The sequence below is a fragment of the Rhamphochromis sp. 'chilingali' genome (assembly GCF_963969265.1).
Source record: "Rhamphochromis sp. 'chilingali' genome assembly, chromosome: 11".
NCBI classification, from domain to species: domain Eukaryota; kingdom Metazoa; phylum Chordata; class Actinopteri; order Cichliformes; family Cichlidae; genus Rhamphochromis; species Rhamphochromis sp. 'chilingali'.
Genome location: NC_137938.1, coordinates 20,112,739 through 20,136,110, shown reverse-complemented (window position 1 = coordinate 20,136,110; position 23,372 = coordinate 20,112,739). Strand labels below are relative to the sequence as shown.

Here is a 23,372-nt window from a genome sequence, read left to right as displayed (position 1 = left end):
GGTAGTTGGCTATATAGTTCTTGTAATGCTTTATAGGAAGTTGCTTTTTGAACAGTTTGCCTAATTTAACGCATGGAGTTTGCACACTTGGCTTGACTAATTAATAGACATCGTCACTGCAAATATTTTTCCTTATATTGACTTATTTGTATACCTTTTCTTTCAGTTTTCAAATTACCTTTAATTAAGTGCCAGGTAGGATGTGCGTCACTTCAACAAACTAAGTGTCTGCCTTCACCGGAATCGTATTCTAGAACTGACTGATGCTTGTTACATTTGCAATTATGTGCATATATTTTGTAGTAAATGTGGGTAATTAATAAGTCGTGCTGTGAATTCCACTTTGGAGCAACAAGTAGCTTAAGAGCATCTAATGGCCACAGAGCGGCAGTATTGGCCAGTGAATAAAGGTAAGTCATGTTCAGTGGATTAAAGGTCTCCCAGGACTATCTCTAACTCAGCCAACAGTATAGTCCTACAAGAGGTTTTATCCTTCCTAAGGATTTTATTTTTATATGTTTTTTTTCCTACTATCAACAGCACTTCACATGCCTTGTTCTGCAAAGTGATTTTATTTTCTGAGGTAGTCTGAGGTAGAGACAGGCTGGAATTAAGTGCATGCTGCCATTTTTCATCGTTCATTAATGCATAAAATCAATTTGAAAATGTGCACAGGTTCTGAATAACTACAGCATGTGTACGCTACATTTAATTAAATTACTTGTCAGAGTAACAGATCTGAAACATTTTGTGCCTTGTCATTAATCTAATCTGGAGCTGGTTTTCTTCCCCCCCCCCCCCCCCCCCCCCCCCCCCCATCTGACTGTTTTCAGGAGAACAGAGTGACTGATGCAACAACTTGTAAGAGAGAAACACGGGTCTCTACAATGTATATGTGACAATATGCAACAAATGTTCCTTTTTAAAGAGGCAAAAAAGTGAGTGGAAGAATTCTTTAGTTACTTTTTTTGCATCCATGGACTGTGTGGTATCTTTGAGTCTGTGCCTGATGAATGTGTAATGGGTCATAACTGGGCTCATCCAAATTTCAGACCAGTGATGGTAAAACTTTTTTCTTTTCCAGTTATGCATGAGAACACTGTGGGATATTACTATGAAAGCATTACATCACTCACAGCTTCTTGTTTGAGGAAACTGATGGGTTTCTTTTAAAAATCCTGGCATGGCTTATCCTCTGTTATTTATTGAAGTTTTTGCTTGATGGGTAAGGCTTCACCTAATCATTACTCTTAAGTTTAGAGATGAGGTAATAGATATGTTTGGGATTCTTTGGGCTTAGGATGTACTGAATAGACTGTTCAACCTCACTGTGGAAACACATGCAGGCAAAGTCACGTTTAATAGCTGCTCGTAAGTGACCAAACCCTTCTGTTCTCTGGGAACTGCCCAGCAAGTTTGAGTCAACCAATAAGATAATTTCCTCACTCCTACACTCTACAGTAAAGAAAGGGCACCTCAGTCCTTCTGGCTTCATTTTTGCATGGAGTGGAGACTTATTTCAAACAGCTGAAAGTGAAAACAGCTCCCTAGGGACTTTATTTCTAACTCAAATCATCAGTGTGTTTATTTAAGTGATTTGTAATAGGACCGCGGGTCCCGCAAGCCAATATAAATCATATAGGGATGACTAACACAATGGAAATACCACTCACAACATATTATCCATGCAGTGTTGTAATGTAATCTAAAGGTGTTATGATAGTGTTATTGTTAGCCTCGCCATATAACATTTAAAAATTGTTATTGTTAAAAATGTTATTAATAATCCCCTTTAAGTAACACAGAAGACAAGTTCATATATCATTAGACTGATAAACTTTCTCGCAAGTGCTGTGCAAAAAGATTATCCTACACAATTACAAATCTCCATAGCTTTCACTCAGGCACCACCATTTATCGTCCACCTAATGTAAATGTTATAGGGTCAAGTGTTTGAGCGAGAAAAAGCCACTAAGGTTATCTACTGAGGACCCTCCAGAGTATATATTTTGTTGGACAAGACTCCCAGGGCCATTAGAAAGCTCAGCAGAGATAGTTGACATACCAAGACAGAAATTACTGAGTCTTGACAGTTTCAAACCACTAGCTTCATTTCAGTATTTCAATGATTAATCTGAATGCTGAAATTTGAGTAACTCAGATGTTGCAGTGCACAAAAGTAAATTTACTGGTTAAACAACTGCCTGTAGAGTAAAGGGTTTTCTATCCTTATTTTGAAGTTTAATTGCAAAACATCCCCATAAACCAGTATTGAATTTTTTATTACTGTATTGTTGTTTTGCAATGCAGTGAATTACTGAACATTCTCATTTTTCAAGTAACACAAATATTTCTACTTTTTTTCTTTTACAACCCACAGACCTTGACATTGTCAGAGTGTCAACACTGTGATATTCAGTATGTCCTGAGGTTTCCCTCACCACATAGTAGTTCCTGATCTTTAACCACTGAACAGCAAACACTTGGAATGACATTCCCACCAGTTCAGAAGCAATGTCTTTCAATATTTATAGTCAGCTAGGCTGGTATATTTTCCTGGCTTTGTAAAGATATGATTATGTTTTCAAATCAGACAAATTAGTAACTCTACATTATTTATTTATTTATTTTTGACATTCAGACTATATACCAATTTATTCTGTTAAGTAATTTAAAAAAATAGAACATTTCTGAAGAAAGTTTGAATCTGTCAACATAACTACTGCTGTGGAAAGCCCAGACTATCTTCTTTCAGATGCCAGTAAAATTGACTTGGCTGCTTAGGTCTTATCTTACATCTTTCCCTCTGCCACAACAGTCATGACTTGCTTGGTCTTAAATATGTGATAAGAGTTCGATGGTGAAGCCTCTGATTGAAACGTAGCGATTTTAAAACAAACACACCACTATGGATGATCTCATCTACAGACTAAAGTGACTGCTTTGATATATTGTTGGTTAAAATCAGAGTTTTAGAAGTTTTTTTTAACCCAAAATGTAAGGTGAGGATGCACCAGTAGTGCGTGAAAACAAGAAAACACCAGTTGACAAAGACCTACAATCATTTGTTAGTTTTATATTTCTATTTTCTATTTTGCTTTTTCTACCCCAAATTTTGGAGAAGTATTTGCTTATATGAGCGGTAACAGATAACTAAATATCTTAGATTTCTGTTGTTGCACAGTTACTAAGAGCTTTATACTAATATCTCTTTGGGCGTAGTCATCTCTGTTTGAGGTATGAAGAGCAGCATTAATCTGGACATCTATTTCCTATAGCTGACTGCTTTGCAAAGTGGAATATTCATTAAAGTGCTTTATATTTTGATGAAAATTGAAAACCTATGAGACGCTTTTGTTATTAGCCTCCTTCACCTTTTGCACCTGCTACAACAAAGCATCATCACTGGTCCTTATCTTCCCAAGGTGATCTTAGCTAGAAGCATTGCACAAAGGCATAATAATAAAAGGTTTAGTATAATATAGATCAAGTCCACTTTAGTGTGGGTCACTGACCCAAACTGTATCGGCTCTTTCCAACCTTAATAGTCTGCTCCTCTGGGAGCATAATGTTTGGATTGGTTGGGAAATATATTGGCAATAAAGAGACAAAAGGATGTCATAAATGTTGATTAAAGCTCTGGTTAAAAGACAAAGGCGGAGAGGCTCTGAGTTATGAGGGCTTTTCAGACTGCGTTATTGTTTCAGTGACAGAGCTCTTAGTGTGTCTAGTGGAGTGGCGAGTGGTAAACATTTCTCAATGTGTGAGGAGTCATTAATCCCTGGAACCGAGGATGGCTTCACTACCAGTGTCTGTGGCCCAAGAAATCACAGCCAGTTGGCACCAGCAGGTCGTGCAGAGCTCCAACATAAATGCTTTGTATACTTCAGAGCTGTTTAAATCTCTTCTATGTGCTGTAGCTAAGGCACACTTTAGAAAAGGCAACAGGCAACACTCTGTGTTTTGCACATTCAGTTCATTTGCCAGTCAAGCTGTTGATGATGCATTGAGTCCTGCCAGGTTATAGTCTCACTGTGAAACATAAGCAAAAAATGAAGCCAGTTTGACGAAAACACGTTTCTAAGGCCCTGACAGTAACGTCAGGGAGTAATACAGTATGCAGATTGTCACTGAGGCTGAATCGTAATTCTGGCAAAAAGTAACTTTCCTGTTTCTGGAGTCATTAGACTTGGTCATGTATGTTTATTATAATTTATTTTGAAGAGATTCCCAGTTTCATAATTACTTTAGGTTCTTTAGGTTTGTAGGTAGTTTTCCCAAATTCTACTTGAATTTTTGAATTAGCAAATCCGAGGACTACAAGTCTGAGAAAATTTGTATTCTTGCATGAAAAACACTTCACTCATCATGTCACACAAGCGCACACAAGGTACATTGTAAAGGTCAGTTTCTGCTTGGTTCCTTTTAAAGGGGGATTTTGTTGTGTTTCCTTGTTTTCTCGCATGTACATAAATAGATAATACTGCCATAATCAAAGCTCCTGTGAGAGGAAACAGCCCTAATATAGTCATCCCAGTCATCTAGCCTGATGTTCAAGCCTTCTGTTTGCAAGGGGGAGTCAATCAATAGAAAGCTGGCGTAAAGGAAGTGTAGCTTTTAAAAGAGGAGTTAAAACGTCTTGGTTCAGCAGTGGATTTGCTGTGAGGCTGTGGCTAATGTTCAAAGCTACTGAGTCCAAGAATAAAGATATGGAGCTGGAAATCAGCAAATAGTAGAATTATTTTTATTTACTTGTAGGGAGCTTCCTATTATAAAGTTTCAGTTTTGTTGGTTAAAGTTTGCAGGGTCTTGATTATACTTCACGCGTGGGACTGTTTAGCAGGTTTTCCCGTTTATCGCTCTCGCAGTTGACAGATAGAAGCTGCAGCACCGCACGTTTATTTGCACTCATTGCTCTGTACTGGCGCTCCAGCTTTGGACCACACCCACCAAGGGCCAGCGGTGTTCATACATGCCCCTGGGCGTGCATTTGCAAACTCCGCCCCCGCTGGCTCCACCCACCAGCGGACCACAATGATTTAGAAGTTCAGGAATCCCACGTGACGTCACCCAGGGTGACGTTATGCTCTCTAAATAGATCGTATTGTAATCTTTTCTCAGTCCAACGTGGTTTCTTCTGAGAGACTGCTTCACATTTTCTGCACTTGTTTGGTAAGTTGAAAGCCTTGCCACCATGCAGAGGACCGTGCACGCGCCTCTGCAGGTTTGTCATCTTTTTATTTTTATTCTTTTAAAAAGCGATTCTTCTCACTTGTCCTTCTCCCTTTTTCATGCAACAGCTTGTTTTCTCGTTCGCTTCAGCAGTCTTTCTAAAGATGTGATTTTGTTTTATTTCTTTCACCTCCTGGTGTCTGCAGCTTTGTGTCGTGCGAGTTTTGTTTGAGTGAGTGCATTGTCATGTCACTTCGCGCTCCGTGTGTTTGGCCTGTCTCTTACACTGTTGTTGAAGTTGAATCGCGGAGTCAAGTGCCGCTGCAGCTCGGTCTGTCAAGTAGCAGCTAAGGCAAGTCTGCAGAAAATTATCTGAAAGGACAAAAACACGAACATTTTTATTGCAACGGGCGCTTTTCGTTGCACTTCACACCAATTTGGCACGTCTTCTAAGTTTTCATTTAGCTCTAAATCTCCGAAGCTGGACCCCTGCATCATTGTCATGCCTGTCCCATCCAGGGATACGCAGAGCAGGCTAATCTTCGGGACTCGTGCGTGCTGCGGTTCACCAATGACTGTCTGGAATATAATGGGCCGGTGGTTACGCTGTTACCCCAGGGTATCCTTGTTTACGTTAAATTTATGTTCCTCTTTTTCTCTTGAACAGCAATGTTCATCAAGATTACGTCATTCTGCAGGCCAGTCGATATTTGATTAAGCGCTAAGATGTTGAGGGTTACTTTGAGTAAGGTTGTGCTGACGGTGCGCACTTTGTGACGGAACGGCTTTTTTAAAAAAAGAGAAAGATGCTTTAATTATTTGATTGCTCTCCGGCCGCTATCATTATGTTTATTAGACAGCACTATCAATAACACATGTTTCTCGTACACGATTCCACTTATTGTGCCCGAGTTTTTATTCGGTGTCGTAATAACGCCTGTTAAAGTGTTATTTATGCCTGTTGCGACTTTTTTCAGCATTTAATGTAGACTGGGATGGAGTTTCTTTCTATGAAAGCTTTTGCAATAATTTGTCTCCATAAAAATATGTAGCCTATCAGATTGAGTAAAGTTAACTTGCTGGACAAATTTTTTTTTATTTTTAAAGCAAAAATACATAATCCAAAAATAGTTCATAATAATTATTAGGATTTACATAAACTTAGACCAAGTATCATAAGCTATAGTTAATGCATTTAAATTCACTTGTTTATTCTATAATAGTGTTATTTACTAACCTTCATGGATATATGTTTTTTACATGTTAAGCTGGATTGCAGCAGTAAACTGTTAGTTGCATTTCTTGTGCTTGAGGTACCCCTGGTAATGTCTCTACTAATATAGAAGGTGTGAAAAGGTAGCAAACATAAAGGCAGTCTCAAGTCTGAGCAACAAGTACACCACAGAAGTTAGAGCATTTTATTTTAATACTAGAGCTTTCTTTTCGCCTTTACCTGCAAAGTTCTGCAAAGTGAATGCTAAGAATAATACAGTTAGAATAATGTGAGCAGTGCTAATCCCATGCTAGACCTCTGAGGGTTAATTTTTTGATTTATGAGTTTATGTTGAGTCAGAGACCAGTAATTGAAAGCTTTTGAAGTTTATATTTCAGTCAAACCAGTCTTCTAGTCATGCATTGAGTTTAAGAGCAGAAGTTCAGTGCAGACATTGTCAGAGAGGTCCCGTGTACGTTGTCTCAGGGTTCGCCGTAATCCTTCCTTCAATTTGTACTCTCAAAAGCCCAGGTTATGGCACTGGAGCTGGAGAGTTGAATTGCTGTGCATGTTTGTGCTTGCTTTAACCCCATATGCCTTTGCACCCCAACCCTTCTTTTCCTCACCATATTGTTTAAATTCTAATATGCGTTCTACCTGGAGAGTTCTTCCCAAGTTCCTCTTGAAATCGAATGCCGGACCCTAATCCTTCCCCTCACTCACATCAGGATGCAGTTAATGTAAAGTGTAACCAAATTTCCTCTGCTAAATGAAAACATCTATATTAAATGAGAGCCAAGTGCCCTGTCCAAGGAAAGGGCGTTGAATGCTGATAATTTGAAGTGTGAAAGCTATTGGATAATTCGCAGAGGCATTCGCAGAATTAATGGCTGGAAGTTTTATGTATCATATGGTTTGAATTTCCTAGTAAATGTGAGGGAATGATCGAGTCCCGTTTTAGAAACAGGAACAGGAAGGTAAACGTTTCTGTTTTTTACAGTTATGGAAACAATTTTTCTCTTATTTTTTTAATGCCTTGCTTTAAAGTTTTTATGTTTCAAGAACTGTTTCAAATTCATACTGGCAATCAAGAAGGGAGCTAGTAAACAACAGTTCCAACAAGAGTTGAAACACAACAGCTGATTCATGCTGTTTCATGAACATTTGGGGCCTTTATTTAATACACGAGTGAGTAGCGCCATATCTACAGACACTGTTTTTGTCATCTAGCGCTTAGTTTTATTTAATGATCAGCAGTGTTGGTCGTGTTTGTTGTGTCAAAATAGACCAGGTGAGTTTTTAGGGGCCCTGTTTTAGAGAACTGAACTGGTGATAGAAAGAGAGACCAGGTCTCATTGCTCTCTGACAGTGAGACCCTTTCCAGACCCTGTTCAAGCGGGCTTGGTCATGAAGTACAACTTGTTAGGAAAACAGGACTGCTTAGCATAACACAATATTTGACTGTTTTGACTGCGCTTAAGGAAATAGCCTGTACCTATGAAAAAGACACATGCACATAGTGTATGAAAGTATTCATGCCTGACACTTGACATGCCGCACTGACTTATTACAGACTTATTACAGAATTACAGATGTGGTGCGGTTCTTGTGAACTGGTAGGAGGGAGAGGTGATAATAATGCAAGCGATAAAAGGAAATGTTTAATGTGCCATTAAATAAAAATGATGTGGTCCAGTATCAGTGTTGTAAATACTGCAGATGTTTTAGTTGTACTGAGAGGACACATGATAAACCACAGACCTATTTGATGATCATCAAACTCTTAGTGTCTTATTAAACCCCCTTCTCTGATTACATTTAAGTTGTGCAATAAAAAGCAGATAAAACTAAGCAGAAAAAGTTTTGTGTCTCATTTTACGTCATAATGCCAAATTTTCTTTATTTAACTGCAATTCTAAGTTATTGTAACATAGAAGAAATAGGTTTCTGTGAAACTATCATGCAGCCAAGACTCATAAGGCTCATAAGGCCAAGAATCATTAAATAATTAAATACAAAATCCATTTCTTATATGGCTAGACACCCCAAGCGCTTTGTGGGCTTTGCATTGAAACCACACATCAGCCAAGTGTGGTTTCCATGTGTGGGGTGTGAAATAGGGATGCAAGAATGGTTAAGAAATTTTATGTTAAAATAACAACTTGGAAAGTACCAATGCAGCATATATGGGGTTTTTTTTATCGGTATGTAATAATTTGTGCCGGGAGACAATGAAAACTACATTAAAATCTTTCAGTTCTCCACAACTTGGTAAATGGCAGCCAGAAAGGCTGATATAAGCCAGTACTGATGTTCCTTATATATAATGGTGCATCCCTGTTTTGCATGTTTTGCATGTTCATGTCCACCTTCACCCTAAAAGACAAATAATCGTACTTACTTAACATCTGGTACGACATCCGTCTAAAAGTGCTTGGCATTTGTGTTATTGAAATGTGATGACTGCTCAGAGGCTCTTTGTTAGTGTTTATTAGAAGAATAGTTTATACTTTTGCACTGTAACAATAATAAGATCTCGAAATACTAAATAAGCTGCGAACCAAGTATGATGTCGCAAAAAAAAGTACAAGGATTGCACAAATAATATTTTTTGCTCAGTAGTTTGCAGACTGTGACGAAAACCGTTTTTCTCTTTTACACAAGTGAGATAAATTTCTGTGTTTAATGTTGTCTAAACACAAAGATCTTAACAAAAATTGTTTCAGTAAAAATGCAAATGCAAGCAAAAATTTAGCTCAGAATCTGACCAAACTTCAAGTATACTGTGTGTGTTGCCTTGGTAAGCTTACAAGTGGTTGGCATCCTGAATATCACTTTTAAAAAAAGTCAAACGTCAAAATAAAATGTAGTAATAATAATAAAAAGATATATTCCTTCCTATTCCTGCCTAAAATAATTTAAAAAAATTATTGGCAGGAACAATAAAGTAAGATGCTGTAAACCTGTGCAATATAAATGTTTGAATGTGTGCGCTCCATCATGTGGATATCATATTTCACATAGGTGTTGTTTAATGCGTTTGATGTTGATCGATATATTTTAAAATCCAACTGTTGTTTCCGTAATTTATTTGAAATGTATGAAAAAAATACAGTTGAAAATTTTGACTTCTTTAACTGGTTTTGCCTGATTGGGTTTTTCAAAGTTAAAAGAGGAAAAGGATAAAATTTGAAATAATTTGTAGAGGTTTATTTTTAGTGTTTTTATCTTTTACCATCACTTGTCCCATTTTGCTTTGAATTCTTAAAGTTAAAATGATATGGGTGCACTGAGAAGTTCCTAAAGTGCACGTTAAAAAACCTGAGGCCCGCTTATTTTTAAGCTTTAAAACTAACACCAACTAAAGTTCCTTTTCTTCTTTCTATCAAATAAGCTGCACTTTCTGACTGTGCACGGCTGCACAGCCGCTGCTTCCTTTTCTTGTTCTCACTAAAAGATGCATAACCAGCGAATCAATTCATTAAGAAACCGATGACTGTATGGCTGAAACTTAAATGTGGAGCTATTTTTTCCAGATGTAAGTGCCTTTTATTTAAAGTCAATTTTGTCTTACTACATAGCTGCCTTAATAAAAAATATATAAGTACTGAGAAGCAATGTCTATATAGATACATTTGTTCATTTTGTTTATTACCAGCTTTAAAGTGTGTTACAATCTATGTGGTAATGTGCAATAAAAACGTGGATATAAAGAAAATCCATCTATCGAAATATTTAAAAGTTTTCCCAGTGGTTGAGTTTTGCTAAAGTTATTGGACCCAGTGTTTCCACAACCTCAGCCTTGATGTCATTTTAGTGGAGCCCAGATTACTGTAGCGTGAGAAAACTAGTGCAGGTGCAGTAGCAGTTTCATGTCTAGCATGACACGAGCGTATTTTCCCTCGTCTAAGGAAAGCAAAATTATTCAGCTCTCCTCACTGCTTTCTTCTTTTGTCTTTTTCTGTAGTTTTATGAGAAGTTGGCCAGAGTGATGAACTCGGACCAGGAAAGGCCGTTCGTGTGCAACGCTCCTGGCTGTTCTCAGGTGAGACTGTCGTGATAAAACTCAATGCGTACATGTGCATGTGTATATGTATGTCTGCCTGTGATATCAATACACCAAAGAGGGATTCGGAGTAGATTTATCTCTCGCGCATGAGGGAGAAGCGCAATACCATGGAAGTGCTTGAAACACAAACTGTGATCGGGTCTAGTGTTAAAATACCTAAAGAAAAAAAAGTTTCTTTTAGGATGTAGTCAAGAATGACTACAATAACAGTGAATGTTATTTTAGGGTAGTGCTTCATTTCCTATCAGTTACTCATACTTGTCTCTTTACATATGTACAATTCTTTTTTTTTTCAACAGCGATTCCCCACAGAGGACCATCTAATGATACATCGACACAAACATGAGATGACCCTTAAGTTCCCCTCCATAAAGAACGACAACATGTTATCAGGTGAGTTATGCTCCTTCAATACAGACTACCTCACTATTTGAGCAGAGTTTGAAAGAAACTTGGAGTTTGTTTGCAGCTGTGTCTTTGTGACTCATGCACAGACACACTCGTCTATCATCAGTATGCTTTACAGTGCCTCCAGAAGTTGTTTGCAATAATGTAAATCATATGAGGCATGCTACCCTACAGCTTAGTGTCATTCACAATGAACACTTCAGTAACATATAAAGAAGCTGCCTGACAAAAACTGGACAAATGAGCATTTTATGTGTGAGCTTGTCTTTCCTGTTACTTCATGTGATTTGCGCTTTTCTGTCACTCGGTGCGTCATCATTCTATATATCACGTCGAAAGAAAGGAAGTTTTACAGGGTGCAAAAGCCCAGTTGAGCCGCTGATCTGGACATTAATCTAGAGTTTCAAAAGTCCAGTAAGAGTCAAACCAATAGTAGCGGCCAATCCAATAGTGTAGATCTCTACTCCTTATAACATTCCTAATGCATCAGCCATTGTCTAGTAAAAATTGCTACAGCCAGACTATTCAAGTAGTTTCTTCTTTATTGTTTACACTCGGTAGTCAGTAGGATCAGATTTTCTAAGCCAGGCGTCTTTATCGCTTTTCGCCTGAGTTACAACTATGACTACTTTCTTACTGATACACTGAACTCAGGATAAAATAATCAGTGGTTATGCAGCACACAAAGTCACACCTCAGACACACAATGTCACATGCAAAATTGTCTACGCTTAACTTTTAGTACTATAATTCATGACCTAAAGTTGACCTGCTCTATTTGCTTTGCATTGACTCGACTAAAAACTGACATTACTCGGTTTCTTAATAGAGCTTGAGTAATATCGTCAGTCTCTGCAGATCGAAACGGCGCTGTATATTTGCAGAGTAAAACTGTGTTTTGAGTACACACGTCATGACGAAAGTTTGAGTCAATCCTCAGTCTAGCCAGAATGGATAAACACGCCATGGAGTATGCTTTTAGCCTTTGAAACAACTGTGATCCCAAAATCACCTTCAACAGTCTGAAACCCGATCTGCGTGCACCCCCCACAATGTCAAGCTGAATACCACAGCTTGACTGAGCTCGACAAATGAGACCCCACTCTGTAGGTGGGATCTGTACTTTGTCAGCAAAAAACTGGGCTGTCAAAAGTAGTGTCTCTCATCGGCTAAATACAAGTAATGCTTACTTAAAAACACAATGTGCAACAACAGTGTACGTTCATTATTCTTTTTGGATTGGTCTCCATTAGCTTGCTTAAAGTGCATGCTGGTAAAAACTTTGGCTCACATAATTGGACATCATTTTTTTAGAGTAAGGAACAATGAGGCAGAAAATACAAAAAATACAAGACATAAAAATCGGAGAGTACAAGAAGAGTCACAGAATCAAATTAAAAGTTAGCAGTAAAACTATCCAAATTATCAGAATAAAACATGCTGCGCTGTCAAAACAGATTTAAATGCTTTCTCGTGTCTCATTTAACTTCTTGCAGACATGGTTCCTGTTTTAAATACTGTTGTGCGCATATTTGCATTTTGGTTCATTTTGCCTGCGTAAGTTTTTACATTGTATATATGTTTCAGGTATGCAAATGAGAATTAGGCATACATCTTTTACAAAAGCATCACACAATATCACAAAATGGAAAAGGAAAAAGACAAATATGAAATCAACTTTTTCACGAAAACACTACGCTTGCGGATATATTTTGCCATTTGGAACCCCTTAAAACTCTTTTCCCTCTAACTTTTAAAGGTCCACATTCTACTTTTAAACCTGAAAAACATTTTTTCTTCGTTTACAGACCAGACACCTACGCCAACACGTTTTTTAAAGAACTGTGAGGAGGTGGGCTTGTTCAGTGACCTGGACTGCTCAATTGAGCAGGAATTTTGCAAAGCCCAGGAAGAAGAGGACAGTAAACAGGTACTGGAACAAAAAGGAAAAAAAACTCAGACTAAAAAAAACAAAACAAAAAACAGATGAGACCAAAGCCACAGAGGTTAGGTGGTTAAGAGCTCTTATCTGGAGTGATCACATGAGTAATGTCGCTAACAGCGGCTCACACTGCATGAGCTGATAACACATTTTTTTTATAGACTGGAAACACATAGACCTCATGCAACCACATTCTGCCCATTTGTTCAAAAATGGATAGCCACAAGTGTTTATTCACCGCTAATATTTCTGCTATATTTCTCTCTTTTATCCAAACTATATGTTCCCTGTCTAGTTCTCGTGATGCCACTAGTGCCACGCTGCTTTAACCTCATCTGACTTGTCAACAGTGACAGACAGGGCTAGCAGGTGGAGATTTGTCACCCATCACAGATGAGGACAAAAGATATCAGGTTCTCCACCTGCAGCTTCAAACAGATCTTCATCGCTTAGAGAAGGAGTCCTATTTCTCCCAGACAGACAGACCCCTGAGACATCTTTTTCAGCAGTAATCAGGAAAAAATACTGACCAGACAGTCTTGTATGTGAGCAGAGTCACAAACACTGACGTTTGACAAAGAACATGATCATTTATGCATTATACATCTGCCCTGAAGCACCTTGACCTGAAACATGGGTAATAGTCAAATCACCACAAGACAGACTGCTTATCTAAGGTCTGGGAGTGTGTGCAGTCCCTGCTGCAGCTAAGCTGTTGTCTCTGTGGTTTGGCTCTGGAGATCGTGCGTGCTCAGGTCAGCCATGTCTAGGCTGCCCAGCCTGTGTGGTTTATGATGGGAGGCTTTGCCAAGTCAGCAGGAGGCGAGTCAGAGCAAGACTTGCAGGGAGTGTAAAGCACAACAAGATAAGAGTTAAAAATTTGAAACTTTAAGAAAACACCAAGAAGACAGTATGAAATAGTCTTATTTCCATATCCTGCAATATACTATCATAATGGTGAAGATTAAGTAATTGTACTGCAATGCAAAATACTTTATGGCACTGTAAGTGTGTGAGAGATACGTGAGTGTGAGTATTCTATCACTTGCAGCTATTTTAGTATGAATATTCATAATGTGACAGTTAAAAACTGTTGGTAAAATAAAAATAAAGGAAATATGGTCATCAATAAACTCTCAGCTCAGCACAGAAAAGCTTGTAGATGATACCTTACTTAGTTCCTCATTACCCATTCCCACCCACTGAATGTGTGAAGTCCAAGGCCAAATGGTTGAAATGCTTGTGTTGTTTTGCACTTGAAAATGCTCTTTATAGAGTCCTAAACCTCTATACTGTGCTCACTCGCCTCCTCTCTTCTCTTTACAGAACATTTCACTGCATGGCCAAGCAGGCCAAGGCCAGCACCAGCAGTCCCACTCACGAATGGGCAATCATGATACCAGCATAGTGATCCAGCAGGCCCTGCCCTCTCCTCAGTCCAGCTCTGTCATAACTCAGGCTCCATCAACAAATAGACAGATAGGGTAAGCAGACCGCAGTGGCCGAAAGATGTCGTTAAACATCAGCAGCGTAAATACAAGTAACAGGTACAAACAGGTTTTATGAAACTTGCTACTGAGAGAGGCATTTTCTCTTTTCTGTATGACATGAAACAGCAGTTGTTGAGCACTGCTGAGAATTGATGACAGACTGAAAACCGCCTGACAAGCGCAGTGATCTTTGGGGATTCTCTCACCTCAAGTGTGCCCCTGTTATACTGACAGCCTCAGTCTCATCCTGGTCCCTCTGTTTCTGTGCCAGCTGTCATCCCCCCCATTGTCTCTGAGGCAATGTCAGTGTTTCATTACATTTGGAGCAGTGTGTGTGGGACTTGCCATTCGTGTTTTGCTGTTCATTCACTGTTGTCCCATAGCGGAGCATGCCAAAGAGGGTCCCAGAGGATAAGATGAAGTCATTGTTGAAGCCTAAGCCGTGACCGCTTTTACACAGGTTTAGCATTTCATGTTCTAAAATAGTTCTTTTCACAGTATGGGAATGGCAGCTGCCTTAGAGCTCTGCTTCTCTGGAACCTTTGCAGATAGAGAAACCATATTAATTACAATGTGTGTGGGTTGCTTCTTTGTGCTTATTACTTGTATATGCACACTGTACGTAATGATTGGGGTATTGCATTGGGTATTGATTGCATAAATTTTGCCAACTCTTGCAGGGCTGTCATCTCTTTGAGTGAAACGTCTTTCCCTCTGCTGCAGTTCTGTCTTAATACGTCAGTGACATAACGGTTATAGGAAACGCACACAAACATTTATGCACCTTTTTTCCCACATGAGGACTCTCCACTGACCTCATTCATTCCTTGTGCTTTAACTTCAGCCACCTTCAAATCTGTGCCAGGGCTTTGTTACTGTAAACCAGGCCTGTGGCAAACTTGTTAGACATTGAGATGGCTCAGAGTTAGGCCAGCCCTGTGTTGAGGCTGTCTTGTGTAGATTTACAGCTTCGGGAGCTAGTGAATATTGGATGGGAGGCCCATCACTAAGTCTGACTGACACCCCATCAGGCTCTTTGTTGAGGACAGGGATGGAATTTCAACCCCTTGGAGGAGCAGCAATCACTGCCAGTAACAGAGACGTTGTCAGGCCTGCTTCACCTGACTTTACCTGTCATTGTAAACTCTTTACCTGACTCACCACTTCACTTCGCAGCCCTTTCTGACCACAGAGCCCTTACCGGTTTGTTGAGAGAGCTGTGTTATTGTTTATTGTCGTAAAATCGCATCACTCAAAATTCAGAGACGGTATGCCATGTGGTGGTGGTTGCCAGCCACAGAACTGCACCAAGTTGCCAGCTGCAGTGATCTGTCACACATGATCTGAGGCAACCTCTGAGCAGCAATTGTATGGTCTAAAGTTGCAGATGCGTCACTTGTTTACGAGGATGGCGGAATCCTGAAACATGAATAGGATGGGAATATTCACACAAGAGAAAACTGATCTGGAAATGTTCACATCAGCAGGAAAATGGGCTGAGGAAACCCCTCCACTGAAAAGCAGAACTTCCACAGGAAGCCATTAGGGCTCACCAAAGCCTCTGTGCACAGGGTCTCTCCACAGGAACTTCCTACATAGAGACCATGCTGGACACTTCACAGACTGGTGTACTCAGTCCAACACAGTCCAGATATTAGCCTGTTAATTCATGAGAATTGTAGGCTTCAATATGTTTTGATTTACTGTGCTTTTGTGAACAAGGTCATCATGTAAAACTAGAAGCACAGTTAGGTTCCCGCTATGTAAATCTTTGTGTTTAATTTGAACCATAATAACCTAAGAGACTATTAAAAAATGGTTATCCTTGTCACGACTGGTAAAGGTTGTGTATCTGATCATTGCAGGTCTATAAATCTTTTAGTATCAACACACTTTATGGGGCTCTGTGGTAAATATGTCTCTAAATGAGACAAAATCACCAAACAAAATCAGTTTAATCTCACTTCCATCTGCTTCTTCATTTTGTTCCTCTGCTCTGCTGAGTGCACAGCATGAGCATCCAATGAATTAGGATAACAAGTCATTTTCATTGCTCCACAATGTTTACTAAAGAGCTTTGAGGCTTGGAATCAATTAGGATTGGCTTTCCTCAAGTCCACTTACTTTAGGATTGAGCTGGGCCTGCAGCTGTGAAACCTGAGGACCTCTCTCGCTCTCGCTTTTTCTCTCCTTCCCTCAGCTCTGAGTCCTTAAAGGAGGTCTTGGGGGAGCTGCACTGACACAAACCAGTGTTAAAACCAGGCATAAGAAACAGCCAGCAGATCTTAATGTCACGGCTATCATTATCATGCAAAGTGAAGCGGTGTCCAACTGTTCTGAATGCTCTCTGCTTTTCAGTTACAAACATCTGGTGCTGAGTTATGTCAGAGTTAAATGTGTTGGACATTACTAGTCAACCATGTGAGATACAACATTCTGTGAAAACCTCAGCCTTTTCACTTGTAAGTGGAGCTTGCTGGGTGGATGGGTGTGGGCACAAGGCATTAAAAAATGACATTCTTCTATTTTGGCTGCACAAAGGAATTCAGCCTGATTGTTTCCATTACATAGCACAATCAACCTGAATGCATCTGGGCTACGTGAATACAGTACAGATGTGGCAGATTTCATCATCAGTTGCCGATAATTTGATAGTTAAGTACTGCTTTCAACTATTATTTTTTTTTGTTAAATGTACAGTACAGATGTCTAAACCTACTAAAGTGTTAAAGACAATATTTGAACTTATGAGATGCAGCCCTCAAAACCACTAACTGCTGATGTCAGGCAGTGTTGGTTTTTCACCATTTAACCAAAAGGTTTTTCAATTTACCTTCAATAATGAAAATAGAACTTTGTCTCATTTTGTTTTTGTACAAATGTGACAATAACCACATTAACTTTAAAGCAGCTCTTTCTATGCGGAGAGTCTATTCGCTTTTCTAGATTGTGGATTTATCTTTAAACCTATACATCTATCATTTGCGGTGTCCCACCCTGGGCGTACTGTGTGCAACTTGTAAGTTTGGCTGTCACATTGTGCACAGGTTTGAAGGAAGTCAATTTGTGGTTGTGTTTCCCATGCTGCTTTAAATGCACAATATTTTTCACACCTTCAGCACCCTTCTACTTGTGGTCCTTGTCTTTGCCTTTAAGGGAAGTAGCAGAAATAGATGTTGGTCTTCATGCCTTCTTAACAGCAAGGTTTCATGCAAAGTGTAGAGTGATATTAACTTCCTGTGTTTTTGCAAAGAGATTTGCTAGTGTGCTGATTGATCATGAAGAACCACTGGGTAGAAGATTTGCTTTTAATAGACTGAATTGTAGCAGTTCAATTTATTAAAATGTATAAGTGTCTGTGACAAAGTACATTTGCATTTCTATTTGATTGCGAAAGCTTGCGATCATCCTGTTAATCCACGATCATTGTCAGATATTATAGCTAGTGAGCACTTATTGAGAACAGATGTTCACGTCTAAACACAATGTGTACATGCTCTTTTACATACAGTGTAATCTGATACTCACTACTTCATCAATTGTTTAAAATAGCACCGCTGACCTACTATACTGAATTAATATTGATACAGTGGTGCCGATAGGTGGTTCATGATACACACTGCATATCGTATAGATTGCATAATAACTCTTTCCATGCCTGTAATAACCCAGTGGTGCTGCCTTCTAAGTGCACTGCACTGGTGCATGAGCATAGAGAGAAAGGATGTTATGGGCTGTTTATGGATAAAGTTTGACCTCATGAACTTTACAATTTAAACAAGATGTCTTTTATTATTGTTTATGATTAGATTGCATTCACAAAGTTGTGATAAGGAGGGAGGTCCGTCCTGCGTATACGAGTGTGTGACCTCTACAGAAAGCTTAAGTTGCCCCCGTGCTCGAACTTGTTAGTTCTCCGCAAAAAAAAGTGGCTATTGGCTCCGAATAAATTGTAGAGCTAATCCAAATAGAAAGGAAGGAGGTAGACAGAAGAGAAAACTGGTAAGCACGGTACAGACGAATAAAGCTCAAACTATGTAATCAATTAAAAAAATAGTGAAAAGACAAAAAGAAAGAGAGAGAAAGCAGGATGTACATCTGACCTGAATTAAGATGAGCTCATTGTGTACTGCACTGGGTTTAATAGTGCGTTTTTAGAGGAACGCCCAGACTCTGTTCCCTCTCATTCCAGCGGGTCTGTGTCATCCCTGCCCTGGGGCCACCACACATGCAGGCTCCTGCACAAGCAACTCACACACAGGGATGTGCCTCAGAGCTCTGGGGAGCACAGGGATCACAATGTAGGGAAGTGTGGAAAAGAGGGATCAGAGGTGGACAGAGTAGGGGAAGAATGGGATCAGAGGTGGATGGAGGAGCGGAAGAAGGTATTAGGAGGTATAGATGGCGGAGAGGAAATGACAGATCCTGGGGGTAAAGGAGAGAGAGTGAAGAGTGGCATCAGATGGTGAGGACATGGATTTTGCTGGATGGTGTGTACAGAATTAGAGGAAAAGATAGAAGCATGAAGAACATGGCATCAGAACAACGTGGGTGTGGGAAAAATGTATGGAGATTCTGAAAGAGAAGGGAAGATGGAAAGCTGAATGAGAGATGAGACTGACAGAAGACAGGAATCAGGTGGCAGGGTGACAGGAGCCTAGGTTGGCTTTACAGCAGAGACATAAACATGTTAATAAATAGTGAAGTTTTAGTAGATGAAAAGGGAAAAAGATGAAGTATCTCTGAAAGTGAAAGGGTCTGTTTATGCCAAATGTTACAGCACCAGTCAGGTGCTGCTGACAGATCCCAGGGTAGCTTGTGACAAGATGACTCATTAGCTGCTGAAGAGTTTTTCCGATTCACCGCTGATATGAATGCACTGACATGCTTTCGTTAAAATGAAAGCCAACCCATCTTTGCTTTCCTCAGCCAAGAGCATCTGATGATTCAAAACAGTATCATATTTGGTGAATAAATACCGCAACACTTATACTAATTTGCTCCAGAGTGTCACTCCCCACCATTCCTAAACTGTGCTTTGGCATGCCTTAACTCAGCTTGAGGCACCCTAATGTGAGGACACCCCAGCCCAGATCCATTCCAGTGAAGCACCCTCCCAGCATCCATCCCTTCTCTAGAGCGCTAATAAAAGTCAGCCTGTGTCGTAACCCATTATAGCTGATTTATTTGATCAGATTCGTATTATTTCCTCAGTCCAAACCCCATGGCACTCTCCTCCCACCAGTGATTAAAGGCAGTAAATCAGGGGCAGGTCCTGTGTAGTGTTTACTCAGAGAGCCAGGCAGCTGCAAGCTGTTTGAGGCCCTTGTTTCTCCCGGTATTTACCTCCGTTCCCATGGTGACTGCACCACCATCTCCCAAACGTCTGGAACTTGGCCCTAGGCTGTTTTGGTTACGTTCAAAAGTTTTTAGCTGCTGTGTCTACCCAGAGCTTGCAGTGACTTCACCCAGCGAGGAGTGAGTACAGTGATGCTGGACTGAGTTGAGGAGGGAAAGAGAGGGAAAAGTGAGAGGAGGATGGGAGGGAGGGACAAAATCTGGGGGTAGGCAGGCACAGGGTGGGGGGAGGGCGAAAAACCAAGAGCATTACATCATTGCTGGAGCCGAGTCAGAAAGGGAAGGATATGAGTCAGTGGACTCTCTCTCTCTCTCTCTCTCTCTGTTGGATGGCAGCCAACCCCCTTGTGTATAAGTCCCCAGTACTTGAGTTGGAGTTGGGACTGTTGGGATTGGGACAGTAAAGCACAGTGTGTCTACAAAATTTGTAGATTACACACAGTAGATCATGGGGACGTGGGTTTAGGCGTGGACACCATGAGGGGTCCGTGGTGGAAAGAAATATCATAATGATGTGGACAATTAGAAATAAGAGAGCACAAGAAAAAGTAAAAAAGGCATAAAGAGGGATGAAAGTCTACTAATGATGTCATGGTGGAGTGAAGATGGGTGGGTTTGGGCGGCGGCGGTTCTTGGGCGGGGATTGTGGAGGAGAGCTGGGCTGAGAGCGAAGCACTCAGTAATGTGAGAGCGCAGGGTCAGAACTGCAGAGTGTCTACCTGCTCTCCCCTGGGGCCCACAGCCCAGGCTATTATCAGTCCCCTCAGTGGAGCCGAGCCTGTCATTATTCACTCACACACACACACACACACACACACACACACACACACACACACACACACACACACACACACACACACACACACACACATGCATATGTTCACACGCAGCTTAATGAAAAAGTCACACACTCACATATGCACTTATTCACATATAAACACTTTGAGCAGGAGGATGTAAATACACAAAGCAGGAGGGAGCATGAAATATAGAAAGTTTCTTGTTTAACTCTTTATACTGTATTTGATTAGTGCCTTACTGACGGTGTACGATGGTGCTATATTAAAATGCATTATTTTGTAGAGTATAGTATTTATCAGAGTGAAAAAAAGAATAAATGGTTTAGTCTGTAAAACGCACAGGAAAAGGAAAGAGTGACACAATACTACATATTAAGAGTTCATCAGAAGCAGGAAATCTTTCATTTTAAGTTGCTGGAAAAAGCTAGAAAAACAAGTTCAGCCCTTTTTCAGAACTGTTGCTGAGGCGCTTTACAGTGTGGTTCTGACACTGTAATGCATAAGAAAAGTTGCCATTGTGTTCACTTCAACAAGTAAGTTATATTTGTTTCTTCTAGATTTTTGGATTCACCGTTAGTGACTTTTTGCCAGCTGTCTGAAATGTCTTTATTTATCAGCAGAGTCAGCACAAAGCTCGGGTTAATCCCTTGAGGAAGTGCTGTCAGATGTTAGTGTTGTTTTTTTCTTCCCAGTGGACAAGCAGGTTGTGTTTTGGTGAATGTGGTCGTGATGGACAGAGCGTTCGTCTAACAGACAGGTACAGAAGTTACGGTCTTCAAAAGGAGCCTTTATTCTCTGTGTCACAGAGCCTGTGTGTCTGCGTGTTTTTTTTAATGTTGTTGTTTATTATGTGGCTGCCAGGATTAAGGATGAAGTATGACTGAAATAGGGCTAATTAATAAAAAAATAAACGTATAAAGCTTATCCTTCTTACAAAATACTGTTTGTTTAAATTAGTAGAATAGCACACATGATACATGTGGGAAACGAAAGCAAATACTGTGACAGTTTTAGAACAAAAATACTTTAAATGAGCCAGTTTTGTTTAGCTAATTGACACATCATAATGAGATACAGACGTGCTTCAAGTTAGCATTCGTTTTTACTTCAGTGTGTTGCAAAAATCTGTTGAGAAAACTTCAGTCTGCGTCTGAATGAAAAATCGAGTCATCACGTAGTTATGAAAAAATGATGTAGTCTTCATCTACATAATCAACAGCATGTACCAGCATGCGACTGTTCATCCTTCTGAATGCTGGCAAAGTCTAAACACTGAGGGAAACTGTTGATGCAGCTACACTGCATACCTCATTGTACTTTCATGAGTTTTCCCATGTGGAAATGTTTGAATTCGCTGTGTTGCTCAGATGTCATACGCGCTGTTAAATGAGTGTGATTGTGATAAATTGGGATGTTATACTGGCATGACACATCGTCAGGATGGTAATAGTCCTGTGTGTGTGTGCAGCAATCTAAAATGTCTGGAGCATAAATGCACATATTTAGGTCTGGAAAAATACAGGTATTTATTCAGGTGGTGGAACGTTTGCCCTGTTACCCCCCCTCCATTAGGCCATCACTCCTTCACCACTCACTATTACCGTAATCCAGGCTGTGATGTGGTGAATTGATTATGTTAACCCGTTGAACACAACTAACCTAAATGCTTCTTGTTTGCTTGGAGGAAATGGAGCTTAAATAGCTGGTGAGTGGCAGCGCTGATTGTGGCGATACAGATAACTGGAGATTTATTGATTCTTCTGATGCAAGTTGTTGAAGAATCGTGCGGTGAATGCTGCTTTTAGATGTGAGGATTGAATAATTGCTGCATTCATGTGGGTGTTGCAGCACCTTGCAGCTGGGAATTGTTGTTCTTAGAAGCAGGGATTTGGTGACAGTTGTATAAATGATGTCACCGAGCGCAGATGTATTGGTCTGGGTATTTGTATGGCCAAGGCCTTGAGCCAGTGACTGAGACAGGACTGCTGTCAATAGTTTAAGCTTAGCCTGGGCCCTCTGTACATGTGATTTATTGATGTGGCCGTGAGTGTGGATAAGCCCGTTGGTCCGCCCGCTCTTGTGGTCACTGAAAGAGATTTTCCCCACAGGGCTTCCATTGCTTTAGCAGTTTCTAAATATGATTCTCATCATGCTCATCTCATGTGGTTGTTATGACAAATATTAGTCATTTATCATCACCAAAATCATTATTCATCCATTGTTTTTGGATATACTTTACAAAAGTAAAGTATATCCAAAAACTCATGAGATGATTGAAGTGCAGCATGCGCACAGGCTCACTAATGTTTTTTTTTGGGGGGGGGGGGTGGTTCTGTTCTGAGTTTGTGGCTGTAGAAAGAAGAGCAAACTAAAAAAGAACGAGCTTGCGGAAAGCATTTTCTCTCAAAATGTTAAATTTACTTTAAAGTGTATGAATAGATTTCCTTAGCCGCCCCACTTTGTAGAATTACGATAATACAATAGTTTTTTTTTTTAGCGTGCGCGCTTTCAGCTCAGGGCTTTCCGAGAACATGGGGCAGCAGCCAACTTGCATGTTTGGAAAGTGATTACACTTTTAACCAGAAATACGAAAAATGAAAGCAATTCATTGCATTCAGAGACTCTGAATCTTTTGATATAAGCACCAACATTTCTCTCAGTATCTATGACAGAATCAGCCCCTTTAGTCTAAAAGGAAACACTTGATGAAGTTTTTTCTTTATTATTGTCAACGGAGCCACAGACCCTTAGTTTTTATAAGCACATCAGTGCGTCACATCAGGTGACAGCAAAATACCTAATCCTCTAAACTGCGATTGACAGAAGTCCCCTATATTTTTTATATTATTATCATGTTATGAAGTAATGTAATATATAATGTAATATATAGTAATATTCGTGCTCTGTTTTTGATGTTCCT

General features: G+C 39.9%; 1 protein-coding gene across 7 annotated transcripts in view; it reads left to right on the top strand.

The window, feature by feature from the left end:
* Positions 1-919: 919 nt before the first annotated feature.
* creb5b (cAMP responsive element binding protein 5b) overlaps positions 920-23,372 on the top strand; it is a 39,366-nt gene continuing 16,913 nt past the window's right edge. For 2 of the 7 annotated variants that reach the window (XM_080897159.1, XM_080897160.1), the window contains exons 1-5: positions 5,531-5,791; positions 10,353-10,430; positions 10,754-10,847; positions 12,671-12,792; positions 14,131-14,288. In XM_080897159.1, the coding sequence (XP_080753285.1) occupies positions 5,675-5,791; positions 10,353-10,430; positions 10,754-10,847; positions 12,671-12,792; positions 14,131-14,288 (569 nt within the window). In that variant the 5' untranslated portion in view covers positions 5,531-5,674. Of the gene's footprint in view, positions 939-5,079; positions 5,225-5,529; positions 5,792-10,352; positions 10,431-10,753; positions 10,848-12,670; positions 12,793-14,130; positions 14,289-23,372 lie in introns of those variants that run through there. The other 5 variants (XM_080897163.1, XM_080897162.1, XM_080897161.1 and 2 more) reach the window with 5 other exon arrangements.